The sequence below is a fragment of the Chelonia mydas genome, chromosome 10 (assembly GCF_015237465.2).
Source record: "Chelonia mydas isolate rCheMyd1 chromosome 10, rCheMyd1.pri.v2, whole genome shotgun sequence".
In the NCBI taxonomy this organism is placed as follows: domain Eukaryota; kingdom Metazoa; phylum Chordata; order Testudines; family Cheloniidae; genus Chelonia; species Chelonia mydas.
In genome coordinates, this window is record NC_051250.2 from 13,549,087 (window position 1) to 13,568,231 (window position 19,145).

The 19,145-nt window shown below is 41.5% G+C and overlaps 1 protein-coding gene across 2 annotated transcripts in view; it reads left to right on the forward strand.

Annotated features, from left to right (window-relative positions):
- Window positions 1-329: 329 nt before the first annotated feature.
- The window catches only part of PRKAR1B (protein kinase cAMP-dependent type I regulatory subunit beta), a 119,405-nt gene continuing 100,589 nt past the window's right edge, over window positions 330-19,145 (forward strand). Inside the window, exons 1-3 of one of the 2 annotated variants that reach the window (XM_043524331.1) lie at window positions 485-867; window positions 1,602-1,683; window positions 2,277-2,460. In XM_043524331.1, the coding sequence (XP_043380266.1) occupies window positions 2,284-2,460 (177 nt within the window). In that variant the 5' untranslated portion in view covers window positions 485-867; window positions 1,602-1,683; window positions 2,277-2,283. Of the gene's footprint in view, window positions 868-1,601; window positions 1,684-2,276; window positions 2,461-19,145 lie in introns of both variants that reach the window. The other variant, XM_037911446.2, reaches the window with a different exon arrangement.

Here is a 19,145-nt window from a genome sequence, read left to right on the forward strand (position 1 = left end):
TTTCTGAAAGTGACAAGCCCCACACCATGTTGGGCTTTCGAGGTCAAACCCAGCCCCTTCAGCTTGATCCGGACCTTAGCTGGTGATTGTGGAGCACAGGTGTAATGTGTGCATGTCGAGGGACACGTTGCTGATAAGCCACCGCTTTCTGCACGAGAAGTTTCAAGGCAAAACTCCAAGTCAAGGGCACTGCTGTAATCTAATCGGGGTGACAAAGGCACAGGCAGCTAAATGGGTGCAGCCCTGGTGCCAAGAGCAGCTCATAAGCACACCTGGCAACTGCTGCTATTGGGGCAGCTGGGGATGCAGCAAGACTCCCAGGCTATGAGCCATAGAAACAGAGAATGGGCTGGTGTACCTGTCACAGCGCGGCACCGATGTCACATCTGCCATTTCCTCTGGCCCTTTACTCCATCTCCTAAGCACCAGCCCCAAAAGCAAGCTCCAGACGTCCAGGGCCCTTTGGGGCAGCTTGGGGCGTAGCTGTCTGCCTCTCTCAGACACGCTGCGGTCCCGGGGGCAGGCTGCGTGCCCCTCCTTTGGTGCCCCCCCCCCCCCCCCCCACGAGAGCCAGAGCCGGCTTTGCCTGGTGAGGGAGGCTGTGCTTACGCGTGAGTGACAGCAGACGGGACTTCCTGCAGGGGAGCTGCTGCAGCGCCCTAACGCTTTGCAGGCGAGCTCTCTGGGGTCGCGGGGGGCAGGGCGGTGAAGGGGACCCCTCAGCTGGAGCTGCCCAGGGAGAGGAAAAGTAGCAGCAGCCAGGGAAGGAGGAGGCGGCCGCGCTGCGGAATAACAGGAGCCCGCCCCCCCTCGCCGCGTAAGGGAAGAGAGAGGAGAGCTGCTGCTGTCACTGCTCCAGCCACTCAGGTATTTATATGGCCCTCTCCCTCCGCATCCTTTCCCCACGGCTCCTCTTGTCCCCTAGCCTGGTTTGGCCCCCTTCCGTCCTCCTTCCTCTCCGGTGTTGACAGCCCCTTTCCCTCTCCATCCCTCCCCCATCCCCAGGCTTTGGAGCTGCTCCCCAGCAACAATGGGTTTATTTCAGCACAAAGCCTGGTGCTAGTCGTGGAGGCAGGGGAGGGGGCTGCTTATTCTCCCCCCCCTTATTCACCCCCACATGGTGCTATTCACAAAGGCTGGGAGATGCTCTAATGGGGGGGGGGGATATCATCTCTGGCACTGGGACAATTGAAAGGAGAGGAGATGCCCCCTTTCCTACACCCCCAGCCGAAAACAAATCCCAGTCCAGAATGAAATTTCTCCCACTTCATTGTAAAACATACAGCTAAATTCTCTCCCACTGGAGGGAGACGCTTTAAAAACTGCTTTGAAATGAATTCTTGGGAGGAAGGGGTTTCCCTCCAAATCTGCTTTAAGACATAATCCCCAACCTTAGCCCAAGTTTCAGTTAGGTGGAGGGAGAATTGTCTCGTTTCGGATTCATTTTGAACCAGGTTTATAAGAGCATCTGGCTCTTGTGATGAAGGATTTTGCTGTGTCGTTTTGGTTCCAAGGGAGCATTTAAGCACCTCATCTATTGTTTTTCTTTAAAAAAAAAAATCCCTCTTGTTTGAAATTGTCCCCTCCTGAAACATTCCTAGGGGTTGAAAGCAAACCTCAAAAGATGCTCTGATGATGGGAATTGAGAAGATGTGATGAAACTTAAATGATCTTCTGATATAAGTAAGTTAATATAGATCGAAAAGACCACAAACATATGTCCTTTTAATTTGTACTGGGTGAACACACATTAATTGGAGGAATCAAACATGTTTTTCCTTCATCACCGAATTCCTCTTTGGTGCAAGAGAGCTGTCCCATATATATTTAAAAAAAAGAGTATTAAAGTATTTTACTAGAGACAGATGCCCCTCCATCTTCTACAGAAATCTAGCACCCTGAAGAGAGGGACCTAGACTCCATTTGTATACCAATAGGGACATTACTCTAAATTGTTATTTAGCAGATATCTTTAAAACTCATATTGTGCATGATTTATTGCGCCATTGTTTTCAAATGTTGAAGAATGTCTAATAATTTGAATGCTCTTTTTGTAATTCTTGGTATGTTGCTTTTGTAGAGATGACATGATTCAATATTTGCGTGTGAAGTGCCACAACATTGACATGTGCTGAATTGTTAAGCTTGTGAAGAGAAGATGTACAATATTAAAATACCTTAGTTCTGTCAAATTGCTTTGACAAAAGACTTCAGGAATTCTCTTTGATATCTTAATTGCACCATTTTCTTACCTACGTTTGTTTTCTGTTTACAAGCCTGAAGATGGCTGCTTCTTCCTCCTGCAATGTGGAAGAAGATGAGAGCCTGAAGGGATGTGAACTCTATGTTCAGAAGCATAACATCCAACAGATTTTGAAAGAGTGCATTGTAAATCTTTGCATAGCAAAACCAGACCGGCCAATGAAGTTCCTCAGAGAACATTTTGAAAAATTAGAAAAGGTCAGTGGCTTTCATGTGGCTTCTATTTTCAGTTCCCAAGTGTATGAATGCAAAGGACGTTCTTAAAGTTTCATATGTTTGGGTGCAATCTTTTCTTAGCATTCTGCTTTAGTAGTTATCCTTTTAAAAAAGCTCCTAAGGGAAAAACTTTTCTTTGCATATGTGCAGTGCAATATCTGATATCATGCACAACTTCTTTTTGTGGGATAAGGGTTATAATTTCTCCTCAGATTGCAAGGACAATTGCACTGACTGGTAAAATTGATCCAGAGAGTTACAAAAATTTATTGCATTATAACATACAGGGCCTTGTTCTCCCCTTCCATCAGAAGGACCTGCACAGCAGAGCAACGTGTGGGTTCTTCCTATTCATTCCAATGTCAGGAGGTGTAGTTTGCCCTTACCTCCATCATGGAATCTCCAAGTTCTGTGTAGATCTCGGGAAATGCGCAGAGGCCAATCTGCTACTTGACCACACTGACTCCTGTCCATACTGGAGAGCACAAGTACCGCAGGAGTGGTGCTTATAGGGACTGTCTATACTTTGACTGCTCTGAAAAGGCATTTTGCACAGTGTAGAGGCATGTCATCATGCTAGGCTGATCTGGTGTGCCCACTTACAGACAGGCATAGTGTTACAGATGAACTCCTACTTGATTTTTCTCATGCCCAGAGGAATCAAGAAGTCCAAACAGACAGTTGGATGCTAAGAAGCACCTTCTTGTGGAGGGTCTCATTTATTAACAGAAAAGCCAGTACAGAGTATAAAGAAAACTTTCACCCCAACATCTCAGCTGCAGGACTGGGTCATTCTTAGCCTATCTGTCTCTCACCTGAGTCTAGTGCTCATCTTTACACAGGCTCTTCCTCAAGGATTTTCTCAGTTCCAGTCTTTGCCTCTGGAATTAGGACTCTTGCCCCTACCAGAGTAAGAGCCTTCTCTGGAATAAGGGGAGGTTAGTCCACTGTGACTCTTCCCCAGGGACAGCAGGTGATCCCTGCCAGGCAAAGCCTCCGGCCACTGTCTAGGAGACCCTGACTGAGACCAGGCCCTCTAGGATACCTGCTGACTGCATCTCTCTTCCTACAAGGCTCCCCTCTCTAAGAGCACCTCTTACAGGTTCCCCATTCTGATGGATTCCACAGACAGCTTACCCTCTAGGCTCTCTGCTCAGCCCTCTTCAGGGAGCTCCTCCCTACTAGAGCTTCCTGTCTCCATTTAGAGTTTTCCTCTAACTAAGCTTGGATAATCTTTATTAGGTCCAGGTGCTCATTTACTAATCAGCCATCTGGAGTAGACAGTTACCCCCTGATGAGGCCTTCATAAGGTGGTCACAGGCAGACTTGGCCCTAAATCCCCATAAAAGGCAACTGCCCTTTGTGGGGAAAAGCAGCATCGATAAACTCATCCTCAGCTGGAACCCGACAGAGCTTCCCAGAAGCTGTCTTGGCATGAGAAGGAAGAGGGGAAGCATGTAGCAAAGAACTTTCTCCTCTGTGGAGACAGGATTCCCTCCTAGCATAGATGCAGAAGGAAGTATGAGGCTCTGGATCTTTAACTGTACAAGGCCTCAATCCTGCAAAGACTTACACATATGCTTAACTTTAAGCCTAAGAGTCCTAGTGGGACTGCTTGCGTGCATAAAGTAAGTGTGTAAATCTTTGCAGGATCATGGTCTAAGTTAGATGTGGTTGCAACTTGACTTCATTTTTTAAAGTATTTTTATTGTAAATGTGGAATTTTAGGTTAAAAAGAAAAAAATATGCACAGAACAAGAAATATAATAATCAGTTAGCTGCAAATGCAGCCCATGTACTATATGTTGTGCATGCATTGTTTGTATGATAGGTTTCAGAGTGGTAGCCATGTTAGTCTGTATCAGCAGAACGAATGAGGAGTACTTGTGGCACCTTAGAGATTAACGTATTTATTTGAGAATAAGCTTTCGTGGGCTAAAGCCCACTTCATCAGATGCATATAGTGGAAAATACAGTAGGAAGATATATATATAGAGAGAGAGAGAACATGAAAAAATGGGGGTTGCCATGCCAGCTCTAAAGAGAGCAATTGATTAAGGTGGGCTATTAGCAGGAGAAAAAAAACTTTTGTAGTGATAATCAGGATGGCCCATTTCAAACAGTTGACAAGAAGGTGTGAGTAACAGTAGGGGGAAAATTAGCAGGGGAAATAGCTTTTAGTTAGTGTAATGACTCATCGACTCCCACTCTTTATTCAAGCGTAATTTAATGGTGTCCAGTTTGCAGATTAATTCCAGTTCTGCTGTTTCCTGTTGGAGTCTGTTTTTGAAGTTTTTGTTGTTGAATAATTGCAACTTTTAGGTCTGTAATTGAGTGTCCAGAGAGGTCGAAGTGTTCTCCAACTGATTTTTGAATGTTATAATTCTTGACGTCTGATTTGTGTCCATTTATTCTTTTGCGCAGAGACTGTCCGGTTTGGCCAATGTACATGGCAGAGGGGCATTGCTGGCATATGTTGGCATATATCATGTTGGTGGATGTGCAGTTGAACGAGCCTCTGATAGTGTGGCTGATGTGATTAGGTCCTATGGTGATGTCCCTTGAATAGATATGTGGACAGAGTTGGCAACGGGCTTTGTTGCAAGGATAGGTTCCTGGGATAGTGTTTTTGTTGTGTGGTGTGTGGTTGCTGGAGTGTATTTGCTTCAGGTTGTTTTAAAATAAAAAAACCCACTATTTGTATACTGTTGGAAACAACTTAGAGTATACACCATGTTATGAGGGGGTAACACTCTGACTGGACCACCAAGATCATTAGCTGTGGCACATATATCACAAAAAAGACAAAATTCACATCAAAACAGTTTTTTCTAAACTTCTGAAAACTGAGCTCCGCTTCAGCACAATGAAACCAATTCTGGTTCCTCCACCTTGCTATGTATTGGTAGAGATTTACGCATTGTAATGTATACATCTTCTGAACTTTGTAGCTAGTGTGAGGGCGACATGCATCATACTTTTGCAAAACGCTTTCTTAAAATGTGCCACGCTAGTCCATATTATTTCAGTATTTTATCATTAGTCTCCTTGGCTAATGGGATTATTTATTTGAATTGCAGTAGCAAGGGATCATGGCTCCATTGTGTTAGACGCTGTACACAGAATTAGAACTTACATTGTCCCTGCCCAGAGAACTTACATTGTTTTCACTTAGGTTTTTACTATTTCAGGAGAGAGCAGTGGATAATGCTTCATAGTAGTATATAGACCAGGAGGCAAACAACTTGCCCCCATACAAACCAGTGAAAACTTTCCAGTGTTTTGAAAGCCAAACGAGATTAGGGGCTAGATCACCTGTTATGTGAGGAAAAAACCAAGCAGGACAGAAAATTCTGTGAATTTCATGTTGACAGTGAAAGGAGGCAATGTTTGCCTTAACTCCTAGGGAACAGTCAGGGGAGTCAGATCCTGCAGTGCTTAAAGTTGGCTGGATCCCAAAGGGTTGTAGACCTGGCCAAAAATAAAATAATTGAGCTGGGTTGCTGAGGGGTGCACTTTAAGCAATGTCTTTCCAAAGCTGCTGATCCCAGCTTATGATAGGCTCCCCACTTTTTTTCAGACCACTTTAAACACTGAGCCCCCTGAATCTACAGATCTTGGGACATCCCTGGAAACCTACAGCTTTCAAATAGTGGTTAGTCTCTGTCTCTGTCTAGCAGCATGACTCCCTCAATCAAAGATGTCCTTGAGGGGAAACGGGCTCACATCATTGAGGGTCTTCCAGTGTAGGATAGGGTTGACTAGGTCAATTGTTTGGGACTGAGGGGGTGAACCAATGCCGTGGGAGAGTGGTCCTCACAACCGTACCCAGCTTGCTGAGCTCTAAACTCACAGAGGGGCAACAGTCTGATGATGGTGTGGAGGCAGTACTCCCCTCTTTTCTGTGCAATCATCCTAGATCCAACTGAGCTGTGTGGCCCCTCAGTGAGTAGAAGCATTTAGGATGATCAGGTCCAATATGTTGCTAGCAACATAAAATCCTCAGCCCTGCCATGTGCACAAGTGCATCCCTGTCCTCATATGGAACCCCACTGAAGTAGTGAGGTTCCATATGGGCTCTGGGCATCACATGCTGAATCAGGACCCAAGAGTGCAAAACTGGTGAATCCTGCACTTTGATGGCTTGTGATGGGGCGATTTATAATTTGTAAACAAAAGTCAAGAGAATTGCTTCAGAAACCTTCTATCCTGTTTTTAATACCTACTGACACTATTATTACAGGCAATTGTGCCAAGACAATTTTAATATACCTTGTGTTTGCTGAATAAGGAGCTCGACAATTGCTGTCAGAGTTTGAGCTAACACCAAATATGACTGTTCATACAATATTTTCTCTTGCTTAGGGAGAGCAGTGAAAATCTTTGGGTTTAAGACTTTGCTTAAAACATTTGATCTAAGAGTTATTTTCAAAAAATTGGATATTTTAGTTCATTTTCCAAATTTCTAAAGTTAATGGAAAATCTAACTTTGTTTCACTAGAAATGGCAATAGCCTTGAATGCCAGGACATATTCTCCAAAATTCACTTGAGAAATTTTGGGATGAGATGAGGGGTATTTTCTCAAACATTTAAAAACTGGAGCTCATTAGAAAATGTGTTAAGATAATCCACAGTGTCAAATTAATTCTTGGTGCAGCCCTACTGACTGCAGTGAAGTTACATCCAGGAGACTGAAAAATACAGTTTGTATTATTATGCTAATAATCTCATTACATATCTTAAACTGCATAATTAAACTATAGATTAAACTCAAGAAAACATAATATACTCCAATAATCATGCGTCTCACGTGGTCCTATCGTGCAAACACAAATAGGTATAGTCTCACGAATGACAAAGGAGCAAGTATTAGCCGGATTAGGTCTGTTGGTTCAAGAGGATCATACCTGGGTAAGATCACAAATCAATGCCTTCTGCAACTGATTAAAGTTTGATATCTAAATCTATACCAGTCATTTACTGTCAGGTCTGGCCAAAAGGTAAGGAGAGAAAAAAATGCCTGTTGTCAGCTTGATGCTTATAGGCCATAATTTTTCAGCGACCAGCCTGCCTTCAATGTTATTGATTAGGAGGTGTTATTGACACAAACTTGATTTACTAACCATAGCAATTCCAGAATATAGGAATTTAAGAATAATTGCTGGGAATCATTAGTACATCTGTTTCTGTTCATTAAATACAGTAGGACGTGGCTGTCTTAAACATACTACATCAGCTCTTACCTGTATTGCTAGGCATCTGTCTCACTTCGGAGCAATATAAAATAGTAAATAAGGTAAGTCAAGATTATTCCTGCCCCAAGGAGTTTATAAACAAATATCGAAGGACACAATGCAATGGGTGACAAAACATTAAGGAGGGATTGTGAGGGGAAGGCCAGAGTGACATTAAAATTACTTTCTTCTTTAACAAAGACTTCGGCACAGCACAGATTGATGATGGTTTTTAACGAAAGATCTGAATGAGAAGGCAGTGGGCTTAAAACAAAATGTGGGACCTTGAACATCAGTAGTTTACAGATAGAGTTTTCACAAACCAGAATAAAATAGCCTAACCCTTAACAAAAAGAAAAGGAGGACTAGTGGCACCTCAGAGACTAACCAATTTATTTGAGCATAGTCTCTGAGGTGCCACTAGTCCTCCTTTTCTTTTTGTGAATACAGACTAACACGGCTGCTACTCTGTAACCCTTAACAAGTACAGCCCCAAACAGTCCCTTTCTTCCAAGCCACCTCCTCCCCAAATGCCCAAGGGAAGAAAAAGTGGACTTTGCAGCATGCCTGGAATGTAAACAAATCCTGGGTCTGTTGGATCAAAGGTGCAATTGTCTAAGCCAATCATTAATCATAGAAAACACACCTATAGTGTTGCTAAGGCAATATCTCTTGCCCAACAAAGGATAAAATGTTAATAAAACCCTTGTTTACTGTTATAGCATTAAACCATTAAGCGTGGTCTGGGGTTCCATGGAGAGTTATTGCTGGTTTATTCACATTGTAACAACTGCCATTAAAAATCTTTAACCTTTTGTTGAACACACAAAAAAAGACAGAAAACAGTTAAAGCGTTTGGAACTTAAAGAATTAATTAAGGTTTTCATTTGAACAATTTCCTTATTCCCATTCTCTTTAGCAATATAGAACCTTTTATAGGGGAATACCTCTGCTTGATGGACTTTTTAGATGGTATTACCTTGTCCTTTTTGCGGAACAGAGAAATAATTAACGTATCTGGTTTCCTTTAGGACAAAACCAAGCACACACACACCAAGAGAGAAAGAAAGGATAGCAAAAGAGAGAACCTAGTCTCTGTCTCTAATGTTCATTCTTGCTTGTATCCTAGGTGCTGGAGATGGCAGGCAGAGCATACTATCTTATCAGCCACTCTGGGTATGTCTACACACTGCAATTAAACACCAGAGGCTGGCCCATGTCAGCTGATTTGGGCTTGCAGGGCTTGGGGTGCGGGGCTGTAAAATTGCTCTGTAGACATTCGGGCTTGGGCTGGAGCATGGGCTCTGGGACCCTCCCCACCTTGAGGGGTCCCAGAGTTTGGGCTGCAGCCTGAGCCCAAACATCTACACTGCAGTTTTACAGACCCATCGCCCGAGTCTGCTGACACAGGCTTTTTAAAGGCATTGCTTTTAGCTTGCCTTTTTGGTCAGACTTACAGCAATGTTGGAAAGGATGGAGTTGTCTTGTCTGGCTCAGCAAGGCTTTTGTTAAACAGAAGGGGGAAAAAAGAGAAGAAAGGGGAAACAAGGTGGGGAGGAAAATGACACACTTAGAAGGGGGCAGCTGCAGGAACTTTGGGGCTTTCTTTTTAGATATGATTAGGATTTAGGTGAATCCAGTTTGTACCAATATTTGTCTCCAACTTTTTCTTGCTTTTATAAACAATTTTATATAGCTGACTGAGTTGCACTTTTGTTACCTTGCATAATTTAGAATATGGATAGTCACTGCACAACACACTCTCTTTTAAATTGAGGGGGCTCAAGTTTGAGCATGTCAGCTGATTGCTACTGTGGCAATATCACACAAGGAGAGAGGAGGTCTCTGTTAAGTAAAGCAATACATATTGGTTGTATTATTGTTGACTTCCTTATCGAGCTCCTGTTAAAGTCAATGGAAAGTCTCCCAGTGACGTAAAAGGGAGTTAGATTGGACTCGTAACCCTCAACCACCTGTTGCAGTGGATAAGAGAGAACCAGACACTGGGGAAGAGCAAACTCAGAATAGCACTGGAGGCTGAGAAAAACGAAAAGCTGGAGTAGTTAAGACTAAAGAATTTGCCTTTCTTCAGTCTCCTTACAGAGCATTACCATACTCCATGGACAGCTCAGCTGGACTGCATTTCTGAGACAGTAAAATGGCTCTTTTAAGGGAAGGTGGATATATTTAGGGATGATTCACTCATCTCTACCAGGAGATTTTAGTTATTTGGCTGGTTCGTCAGCAAATTGTGATTCTTTCCCCACACCACAACCCCAATGAACCTTTTAGTGCCTATATAAAGCGGGGAAATAGAAAGCTCTAAAATGGTGCAATACATCATAGTATTTTAGCCTTCAGGAACCATTTAATTTGGTGTCTTTGGCCAAGTATCATATTTAGACCTCCCACTTTGCAAAGAGACTATATTGAATTTTATTATTAGCAACTTTACTTTTCCATTTATAAGGTATGCCCATCAACAAATTCCTTCAGCACACGTACACAGAAAGAAAATGAAATACATGGTAATATATTGGCCAAATGCCAATTAAAGGGCTGAAACATCCCACCCAGAAAGCAGCAGTGGACTCCGAACTCTCTCAGACCCTGCTAGCCAAATCCTCTTCTCCAATAGACAGTACAGGGAGATGAGCTTCTTAATAATCGTTAGTTTTAAATAAACAGATGCCTGAGCGGGGTTGATTATTATATCACGGGGCCAGTTTCGTGGGGTACCGAGGACCCCGTCAGGTGATGAGTTGCCCTCAATTTCTGCTGACTTTGGTGGGAGAGGAGAGCAGTCAGTGCCTCACAAGAGATGCTCAACATAATGTATGATCAGGCCCCGTGTTTTCAAGCATCACTGTAAGCAGCAGCTCTACACCTATGAAATTAGTCTGGTCACTTTACCAGTGTATGGAACAGCTTCTGAGAACACTGTTTTCCAATAGCAATACAGGATTTTCCCCAATCTTTGCCTATTAAGTAATAGAATGCATAGATTATCTGTATAGAATAGAATAGGATTATCTGTACTTGCTCCATCTGGTGATCCCCAGATAATTGCACACATATCTCCTCCCTAGAAAGAGAGGGAACCAAACCATATCAAGTTTACTATTAACACAGGGCTGAGATTTGCTGAAATAAAGTCAGTAGTAAACTGATGCACAGCTGTTAAAATATTAGCTTGATAATAAATGCTCATACACCCAGGGACCTAGCTACTCAAGTGTCAGACCATCTTTCTGTAGCTGTGACCTCTCATAATAGCTACATTCCTCTGCAGCAGTAGGGTTTTCAGCCAGTAGTGGGGAGCCTCTTGAGCCCAGTAGACAAAACTTTCACAGGAACCAGATGAAAACAATGAAACTCACTCCCAGGATGACTGTTAACCTCCCTGCATTCAGAACTAAGTGTACAGCTCATTCTGTCACGTTAGCTTTCCCGCAATCGTGCTCATACACACATGCTCCCAACCCCCTCCCCAACCACCCTCAAAAAATTGAGCAGATTTTCCTACCTGATGAAGTATTAGAGGAATATTATGATATCTTCTGAACTGTGAGAGGCACTGAGACACTACGGTGCTGGTCACCAGTATAAGAACTTGATAGATTGGGTAGACAGGGCAAACAGGCTGCCTCAAAAAACATGGTTTAGACTGGAAATTTTTGTATTTTTAAACCCCTTAACCTAGATTTTTTTAAACACAGGAGTGATGTGTTTTAGTAACTTATTTTACTTGTTAGGGAAACCTGAATCTCTGAAATTGTGCTCTTAAGAACCATGTGTCAGAAATTAATTAGAGCATCACTTAACTCCCTGTCTTAGTTTACATTTGTCCATGTGACAATACCTTCCCAATTCTCAAAGTGGGGAATTGCTGGACTGGAATTCATTGGCAGACTCTGAGGGAAAGTTGCTCATTATCTGCCCTTACTTTGTCTAGATGTATCCTTTGCTTTTAGTTTCTGATTATCAGGTGATTTAAAGCCTTAATACAGAAAGGTACTTGAGCACATGCCTATCTTTAAGCATGAGTAGTCCCATTGACTTTCAAAAAACATTGACTTCAATGAGACAAGCACATAAGTAACTTGAAGCACATGAGTAAAGAATCTTGCTGAATTAAGGTAATGAAGTCCAAAAGAAGTGCTGGATCTGTTATTGTCCAGGAGCAGAATTTCATCAGATTGCGATAGAATTTTAAGGCTTGTTTAAATACCTTGCTAGCTCCTGCTTCCCACAGTGGTCTCTGCTGTTTTGAAAGGGGTTTACAACCTCATGTGACCCAGCTCTCTTCAAGTGTAGTGCTTTCATTTTGGGTTTTTAATTATTTTTCAGCATCAGCACAATGGTATTTTCAACATCTTCCCTATTCAATGGCCCTAGCGATTTAATTTCTAGTGGAAAACTGGATTGGGGGTTGGCTAGCTCGATAAGGAGTAACACCACTGTTGTTTGGGGTAATTTATATCTGTAGAAAAGCTACAGCAATATTTTTTGTTAATTCTTCAACAGATAAGCTGCTCTTCACTCATTTCTCGAGTATACAAAATTCTACCTAAACTAAAGTGCCTCAAAATAAGCATTTTGAGGGCACAAGCATCAGTTCAGAAATGTCCATGTGTCAAGGTTCCTCCCCCACTCTGAACTCTATGGTACAGATGTGGGGACCTGCATGAAAACCTCCTAAGCTTACTTTTACCAGCTTAGGTTAAAACTTCCCCAAGGTACAAATTAATTTTATCCTTTGTCCTTGGAATATCCACTGCCACCACCAAACTCTAACTGGGTTTACTGGGAAACGTAGTTTGGATACGTCTTTCCCCCCAAAATCCTCCCAACCCTTGCACCCCACTTCCTGGGAAAGGTTTGGTAAAAATCCTCACCAATTTGCATAAGTGACCACAGACCCAAACCCTTGGTCTGAGAACAATGAAAAAGCATTCAGTTTTCCTTACAAGAAGACTTTTAATAGAAATAGAAGTAAATAGAAGTAAAGGAATCACCCCTGTAAAATCAGGATGGTAGATACCTTACAGGGTAATTAGATTCAAAACATTGAGAATCCCTCTAGGCAAAACCTTAAGTTACAAAAAAGACACACAGACAGAAATAGTCATTCTATTCAGCACAATTCTTTTCTCAGCCATTTAAAGTAATCATAATCTAACACGTACCTAGCTAGATTACTTACTAAAAGTTCTAAGACTCCATTCCTGGTCTATCCCCGGCAAAAGCAGCGTACCGAAGACACAGACCCTTTGTTTCTCTCCCTCCTCCCAGCTTTTGAAAGTATCTTGTCTCCTCATTGCTCATTTTGGTCAGGTGCCAGCGAGGTTACCTTTAGCTTCTTAACCCTTTACAGGTGAGAGGATTTTTCCTCTGGCCAGGAGGGATTTTAAAGGGGTTTACCCTTCCCTTTATATTTATGACACCATGGCTCTGACAAGAGTCATTCATACTCAAAGTAATAAGAACATAAGAACAGCCATACTGGGTCAGACCAAAGGTCCATCTAGCCCAGAATTCTGTCTTCTGAGAATGGCCAATGCCAGGTACTTCAGAGGGAAGTCAGCTGTTGGCTCATAGTCTGCTTGAAATTGTTTAAATGCAAACATACCATTGTTAAAATTTATAGGGCAAGTTCACACCTCTCTTGGTGCTATTACTTCATTCAGTCTTGTTGCAGTCTCAGTAAAATGGCAGTAGTCTGATTTACATTGAGACAGCTATTTTTGCATTCAGAACAGCTAAAAGCTTCTGTTTTTTTTTAAGCGAAAGCTGAAATTGAAGAGCATACAGAAAAATCTATGGGAATTGCATAAGCATGCAGATTCAGTGCAGGCCTAGTTTGCCCTAAGTAGTGGATGAGATTTTTAATGTTTATAACTGACATTCTTGGAGACTGATGTCTTCTATTTATCTATAGCAAAGGCAGAAGTGGTGCAAGCACTCACAATGCCCCCCCCCCATTGTTTTAGAGAGACCACATCTAGGGTCTTGTCTACATTAGGGAACCTCAGACCCATATTTTAGCTCCAGTATAAGCTCTGGCATAGACTGGGCAAAGGTATTTTTACAGCCATGGTTAGATGTTATAGTGGCAAAAATCCGTATGCTACGTTTATGCTAGAGTTTATACCACTGGTAAAAGCATTACATGATTGCTTAAAAACTGATCAGGGATCCCTAGTGTAGATTTATCTTGGTACAAGAGCAGTTCAGTCTCTATTCTACTTCAGTGGTTGATCTGCCTGCTGTGAATACCAACACAGGTACTGCTTGTGATAATTAATTTCAAAAGAGTTCATTGTTGGTCAAACTCTCCTCCTATTGAAGTCACTGGTGCTAGAGCTATGCTGATTTTTCTCGTCAAGGATCTGGTCCTGTTACTTTACATGGCTTAGCTGTTGTTTCACTAATTTGGTTTGCTGTTGCATGTGAAATGCCTTTGACTATATAATACCGACTTGTCATGTAAGGTCAAAGTTTAGGATGCAGACAGATGAAAGATTCCGGTCCTTTCTCCTGTGATGCATGTTAAATTCTCTTTCCCCATATCCTTTCTCTGTCAGTGTGCTGGGCAAGGCTTCCCAAGAGCCTTTTAAGTAAGGCTGCAGCTAGTTTAGTCATGGCCAAAAGGTCATTGTGTCTTTACTCAAGGGCACTAACCTAATTTCTAAATTACTTTATTTCATTTTCTTCTAGTTGTAGAAGATGCTTTGGGGAAAGTCTGGATCAGGCTATTAAAGCTGTGTCAAACAGCTTTGCCCATATTAACCACTCTAAATAAAGTGCATGGGAGATAGAAATAATAGCAAATAAAATGAAGAGCAAATAAAATGGAAATGTAAAATTGGTATAAATTGGATCTACCTTGAAACGTGTAAGAGACTGGGCAAGACTGAGGGAGTTTGGTTTTAAAGTAAACAGACACTATCAAGTGCTTTTTAACAATATTTCTGTAACCATTCTGCCAGGTGATGTCAGCAGCAACAAGGGACAGTTTTAATATCTAGGGGTTCCTCTTAAAATTACAAAAAATACCCCCGTCTTGAATTCCCACCCAGAAATATTACTAACTGCGTCCACTTGGTGCCTCTAATAGGCACTTGCTCACTTTCAAGCACTGAGTCTGTGTAAGAACAAAAAAGAAAACTTTTTTTCTGGTTCACCAACATCAAATCTACTCTGGAGGAATATTGTTTAGCTATAAGAATAGCATTTAGAGCAGCACCAGAAGCTTATGGCAGTTGTGCTTTAAAAAAAAAGAAGTAAATCTGGATTTTTCAAAGGAAAAATCTTAAAGACACTTGGCACCAAATTATGTTGGTTTTGATCAGTGACATTTTAAAAGAAAGGTCTGTTGCAAAATCTTGTTGCAGCCTTTCTGGGTAAATATTAGTGATAAAAGGATACTGATGAAGAACAAATCTACTCTGCTTTCTGTGCCTGCTCTTACCTCTTATGTCTCAACTCTGGCCCCATTTAAGGTGCCCTCGCACCTTTACTAATTACTCTCTTTTTACTGAGCCATCTCCCATCTTTATGTCTTCTTCCATATGGCCTACTATCCATGAATCCTCAACCTAGCCTACTGTGGGCCAACACCCTCCTACTTTAAATCCCTTCGTAGAATTCACTTAATCCAAAAAGCCATTTAACCCCAGCTCCCTTCCCTCTACACCAGGAGATTATAGTGAATCAGAGAGAAACTAAACACAACCTGTGGAACTATTGAGATGTTCTTAAAGCAAATGGTGAAGTTATCACTTACTTTTCTTGCATCCCATCCCCCACATACCTAGTGTCTGTATGTGAATGCTATATAAATAATACATGATAGTAATTTATTATGTAATTTTGTTTCTAAAACATTCTGAAATGCCACAGGGACTTGGCGATGGAGATTATCTACAGAACATGAAAAATAAATTTGTTTCTAAGCCTGATGAGTTTCCAGGAAGTAGTGTCACAGACTTAATGTGTCATTTGCTATCCATAATTTTGTTTTTTTCCTCTCCATTTATTAGTCTTCTCTTTTCAGCAGTATCATTTAATCAGTAAACACAAGCAAAGAAATTTAGGAACTGATTTTTCAGGATTCCAATTTGATTTGCATTGTTGTCAGATCAGAACCACATCTTTTTGGTACCTCTGTCATTTACTAAAGCACTGTAAATACATCGGAAATATGTTGGGGGAGAACAGTGAGATGTCAGGGAACATGGATAACTGAGGAGTGATACCACAAATAAGAGTTTTTGAGGCACCCTCATGATTTACCTCACAGAAATAATCGTTTTTATTTCCTGTGCTCTAAGGGCCAATTTCTGCCACCCTTACACTAAATAAATCCTTATTCCTCGGATACTCTTACTGAGTTCAATGGAGTTACTTGTGGATTAAAGTATTCCCCAGTATAAATGAGAATAACAGAATCTGGCTGTAAGTAAACAGCTGTGGATTTGGCATTGTACATCCTGTAATATTGGCAAAGTTGAAAACTTTCATGCAGAAGCATTGATGTTGCTGAAAAGCACAGCAAAATATCCTTACAGTTCAATCTGAAGTGATGTTTAGCTATTAGAAGCAAAACTGTTTTAGGTGATTTTTTCTTCACATACTAGATAATATATACAAATGCATGCTTGGCTTGGATTTTAAAAGCAGAACCTTTGGCTACAGTTCTCTCTGTTTGGTAACATGAGCTTTTAAACATTGAAAATACCTTCTGTGTTTTGTAATGTAACCTTGCTACTTTATAGTGAAGTATATATAAAAAACTAGGGCATTGCTGGTGATGGAATGAGATTCTGCAAGGCATTGAAGTGGAAGACAAGTTTTAATGCGATGCAGGAGGTAAGAGGGATTCGAGCCAGTGAAGGGATTCGAAGATGAATGGAATGTAGGCAGAGTCAAAGAAGAGAGGAATGTTTTGGCAATAGTGTTTTGCTTAGATCATTGTACTGGTACAGCTGTGCCTCTGCAATGCATCTGGTGAAGATGCTCTGCCGACGGGAGGGCTCTCTCTTGTCGGAATAATAAAACCATCTTCACAAGCGGCAGAAGCTATGTTGGCGGGAGATGCTCTGTTGCTGACATAGCAGTATGCACACAAACACTTGTGTCGGTGTAACTTATGTCACTCAGGGGGGTGGTTTATTCACACTCCTGAGCAACATAAATTCTGCCGACATAGGCTGTAGTGTAGACATAGCCTAAGAAATGGATAAGGACATTAGTGGTAGGGGATGGATATTAAAAGACAGATTTCAGAGATGCCATAGAAGAAGAAATTACAGCATTTAACAGCCTGGATGTAGGTGGGGCAATGCTGAGGATTGGGTCAAAAAACCCCATTGAAGTTACGAGCCCATATGATGGGGCAGATAGTGGAGTTGTCTGTGGTGATGATGACAGGATTGGATGGGAAGATAAGAAGTTCATTTTTCTCCCTGTTGAGATGTAGATGGAATGGGGACATCTGTGAGGAGTTGACAGAAAGGCAGTCAGACATGTGAGGACTGCAGAGTCAGAGGAATGGGGTAGAGAACTCCAAAATTTCCGACAACTTCAATGGGCTTGGAATGAGTCCCATACTGAGGAGATCAATCTGTCACTGCCAGCAAAGTGGAATAGTTTGAGCTAATAAATCTTTTGCAGTTCTAATCTTTATAATTCCAGGTGGCAGTCTCTAGCAAGAACTGAATGGTCATGAAAACTGAATTACTTTCTCCTTCCTAGTGGTGATCACTCCAGGTCAGTTCTGGGGGCAAAAAATCAGGAAGGTTGCTCAGTCATTAACAGTGTTGTACATTGTCTGTGGATAAATAGGACACAGACTTCAGGGCCATCAATTAGGAAACTTTCTTGAGGACTAAACTTGAAAAACGAGAAAATATTTCAGTAGGACAGCACTCTGTGTGGGTGGCAGTTTTAGAACAAAGTGAATAACGTGTGGGGAGCAAAGTGGAAATCACTTAATGAAACTTAATGGCCAGCTTTGCTTTTGAAAGTCTTTCTGGATGTTATTGTAAAGCTATACAGTGATTTGGACCTTGTCAAGTGTCATAGGTCTCTATGCTTTTACATTGTGAGTTTTCAGACAATGACTGAGCATAAAAAGCTGATACAGGAGGAGGAACTACTGAAAATGAATTTCTCCTTGAAAATGTACCAACTCACAGAGAAGAGAGTCTATGGGTTAGGAAACATACTCTTGAACTGAAGTATGAAAGAAAGAGACTAACTCAAACACTTGTTCAGCATTGTGACCATGGCTCATGCTCATGCTCATGCTTTGGGTCATACCCTATGAAAACACTAATCAGAGAACTAAATGACCTATTACTTTGAGGTCAGCACACTAAATTCTTTTGTGTCATGCTCCAAAGTCTCCCAGGACAAGTTCCTTAGCTACAGTCATACATACATTAGATAAACAGGCCACTGCAGACATTTACATTTTTATTTTTTTAAATTCTAGGCAAGGATGACATTTCTTGTTCCCTTTCCAATTTTTGTCCTAATCCTACGTGCACCAAAGCTGCCAACTGCAATACTCCAAGTTCACAGTCAAACTCCCTTTGAATTTGCTGGTAATACTATGGACTGCCTTGAATTTTATGGTGTTTGGTCAGGACCCAAATGATTTTGGTGGCAGCAGGATCACACTCCTTGTAGATGAAATGGTTTATATTATTGTAAGGCAGTGATGTGGATTTGTAACTCCTGGGCGTGTTGATGTGGTTCCATTGTAGTAGTGGCTTTACACATTTCAGGCCCAAGGCTCCTCTTACTACCCCAGTGTAAGTTCGGAGTAATTCCACTGAAGTCAGTGCAGTTACTAGTGTAAAAGTCAAGAAAATAAGGCGCTTGCTATTGGATTTGATCCAGTACTACCACCTGTTATACAGTGGTCTGGTCTGTATGCCTATTTTCTCCATAGACCATCATTTTAAATTGGAAATATGATTTCCCTGCTGTTGTGAATTCTCTGTGCCATTCCAATAGAGAGTGAGAAAGCCCGTTGTCATGCCAACAAAAGAATGGTGAGGTGTTTACTTGAAAGTGAGTTCTGTACAAGCATTCATAGCAAGCTATGTCTGATGATCAGTGTTTGAACTAATCTTAAGAGAGTCTGTTCTTCCTTCAGAATATTTGCTCTGTTTATATAGTTTTACCCCAGGATATAAGGAAGATGGCTATTTGAGAGCAGTACCCTGGACACAGTGTATGCTTTTGTTTTCAAAAAGCACTCTTGAGTTCAGTAATGGAAAGCATACCTAGACTACAAATAGAGGCACATGGAAAAGCCAACCAGTCAACTGTCTGCTGCTTATATAAAGAGAGTTTGTAGCGAAGAGACTTCTTTTTAAAATGAATCATATGGTAACTCACTTTTATAATTATTTAAT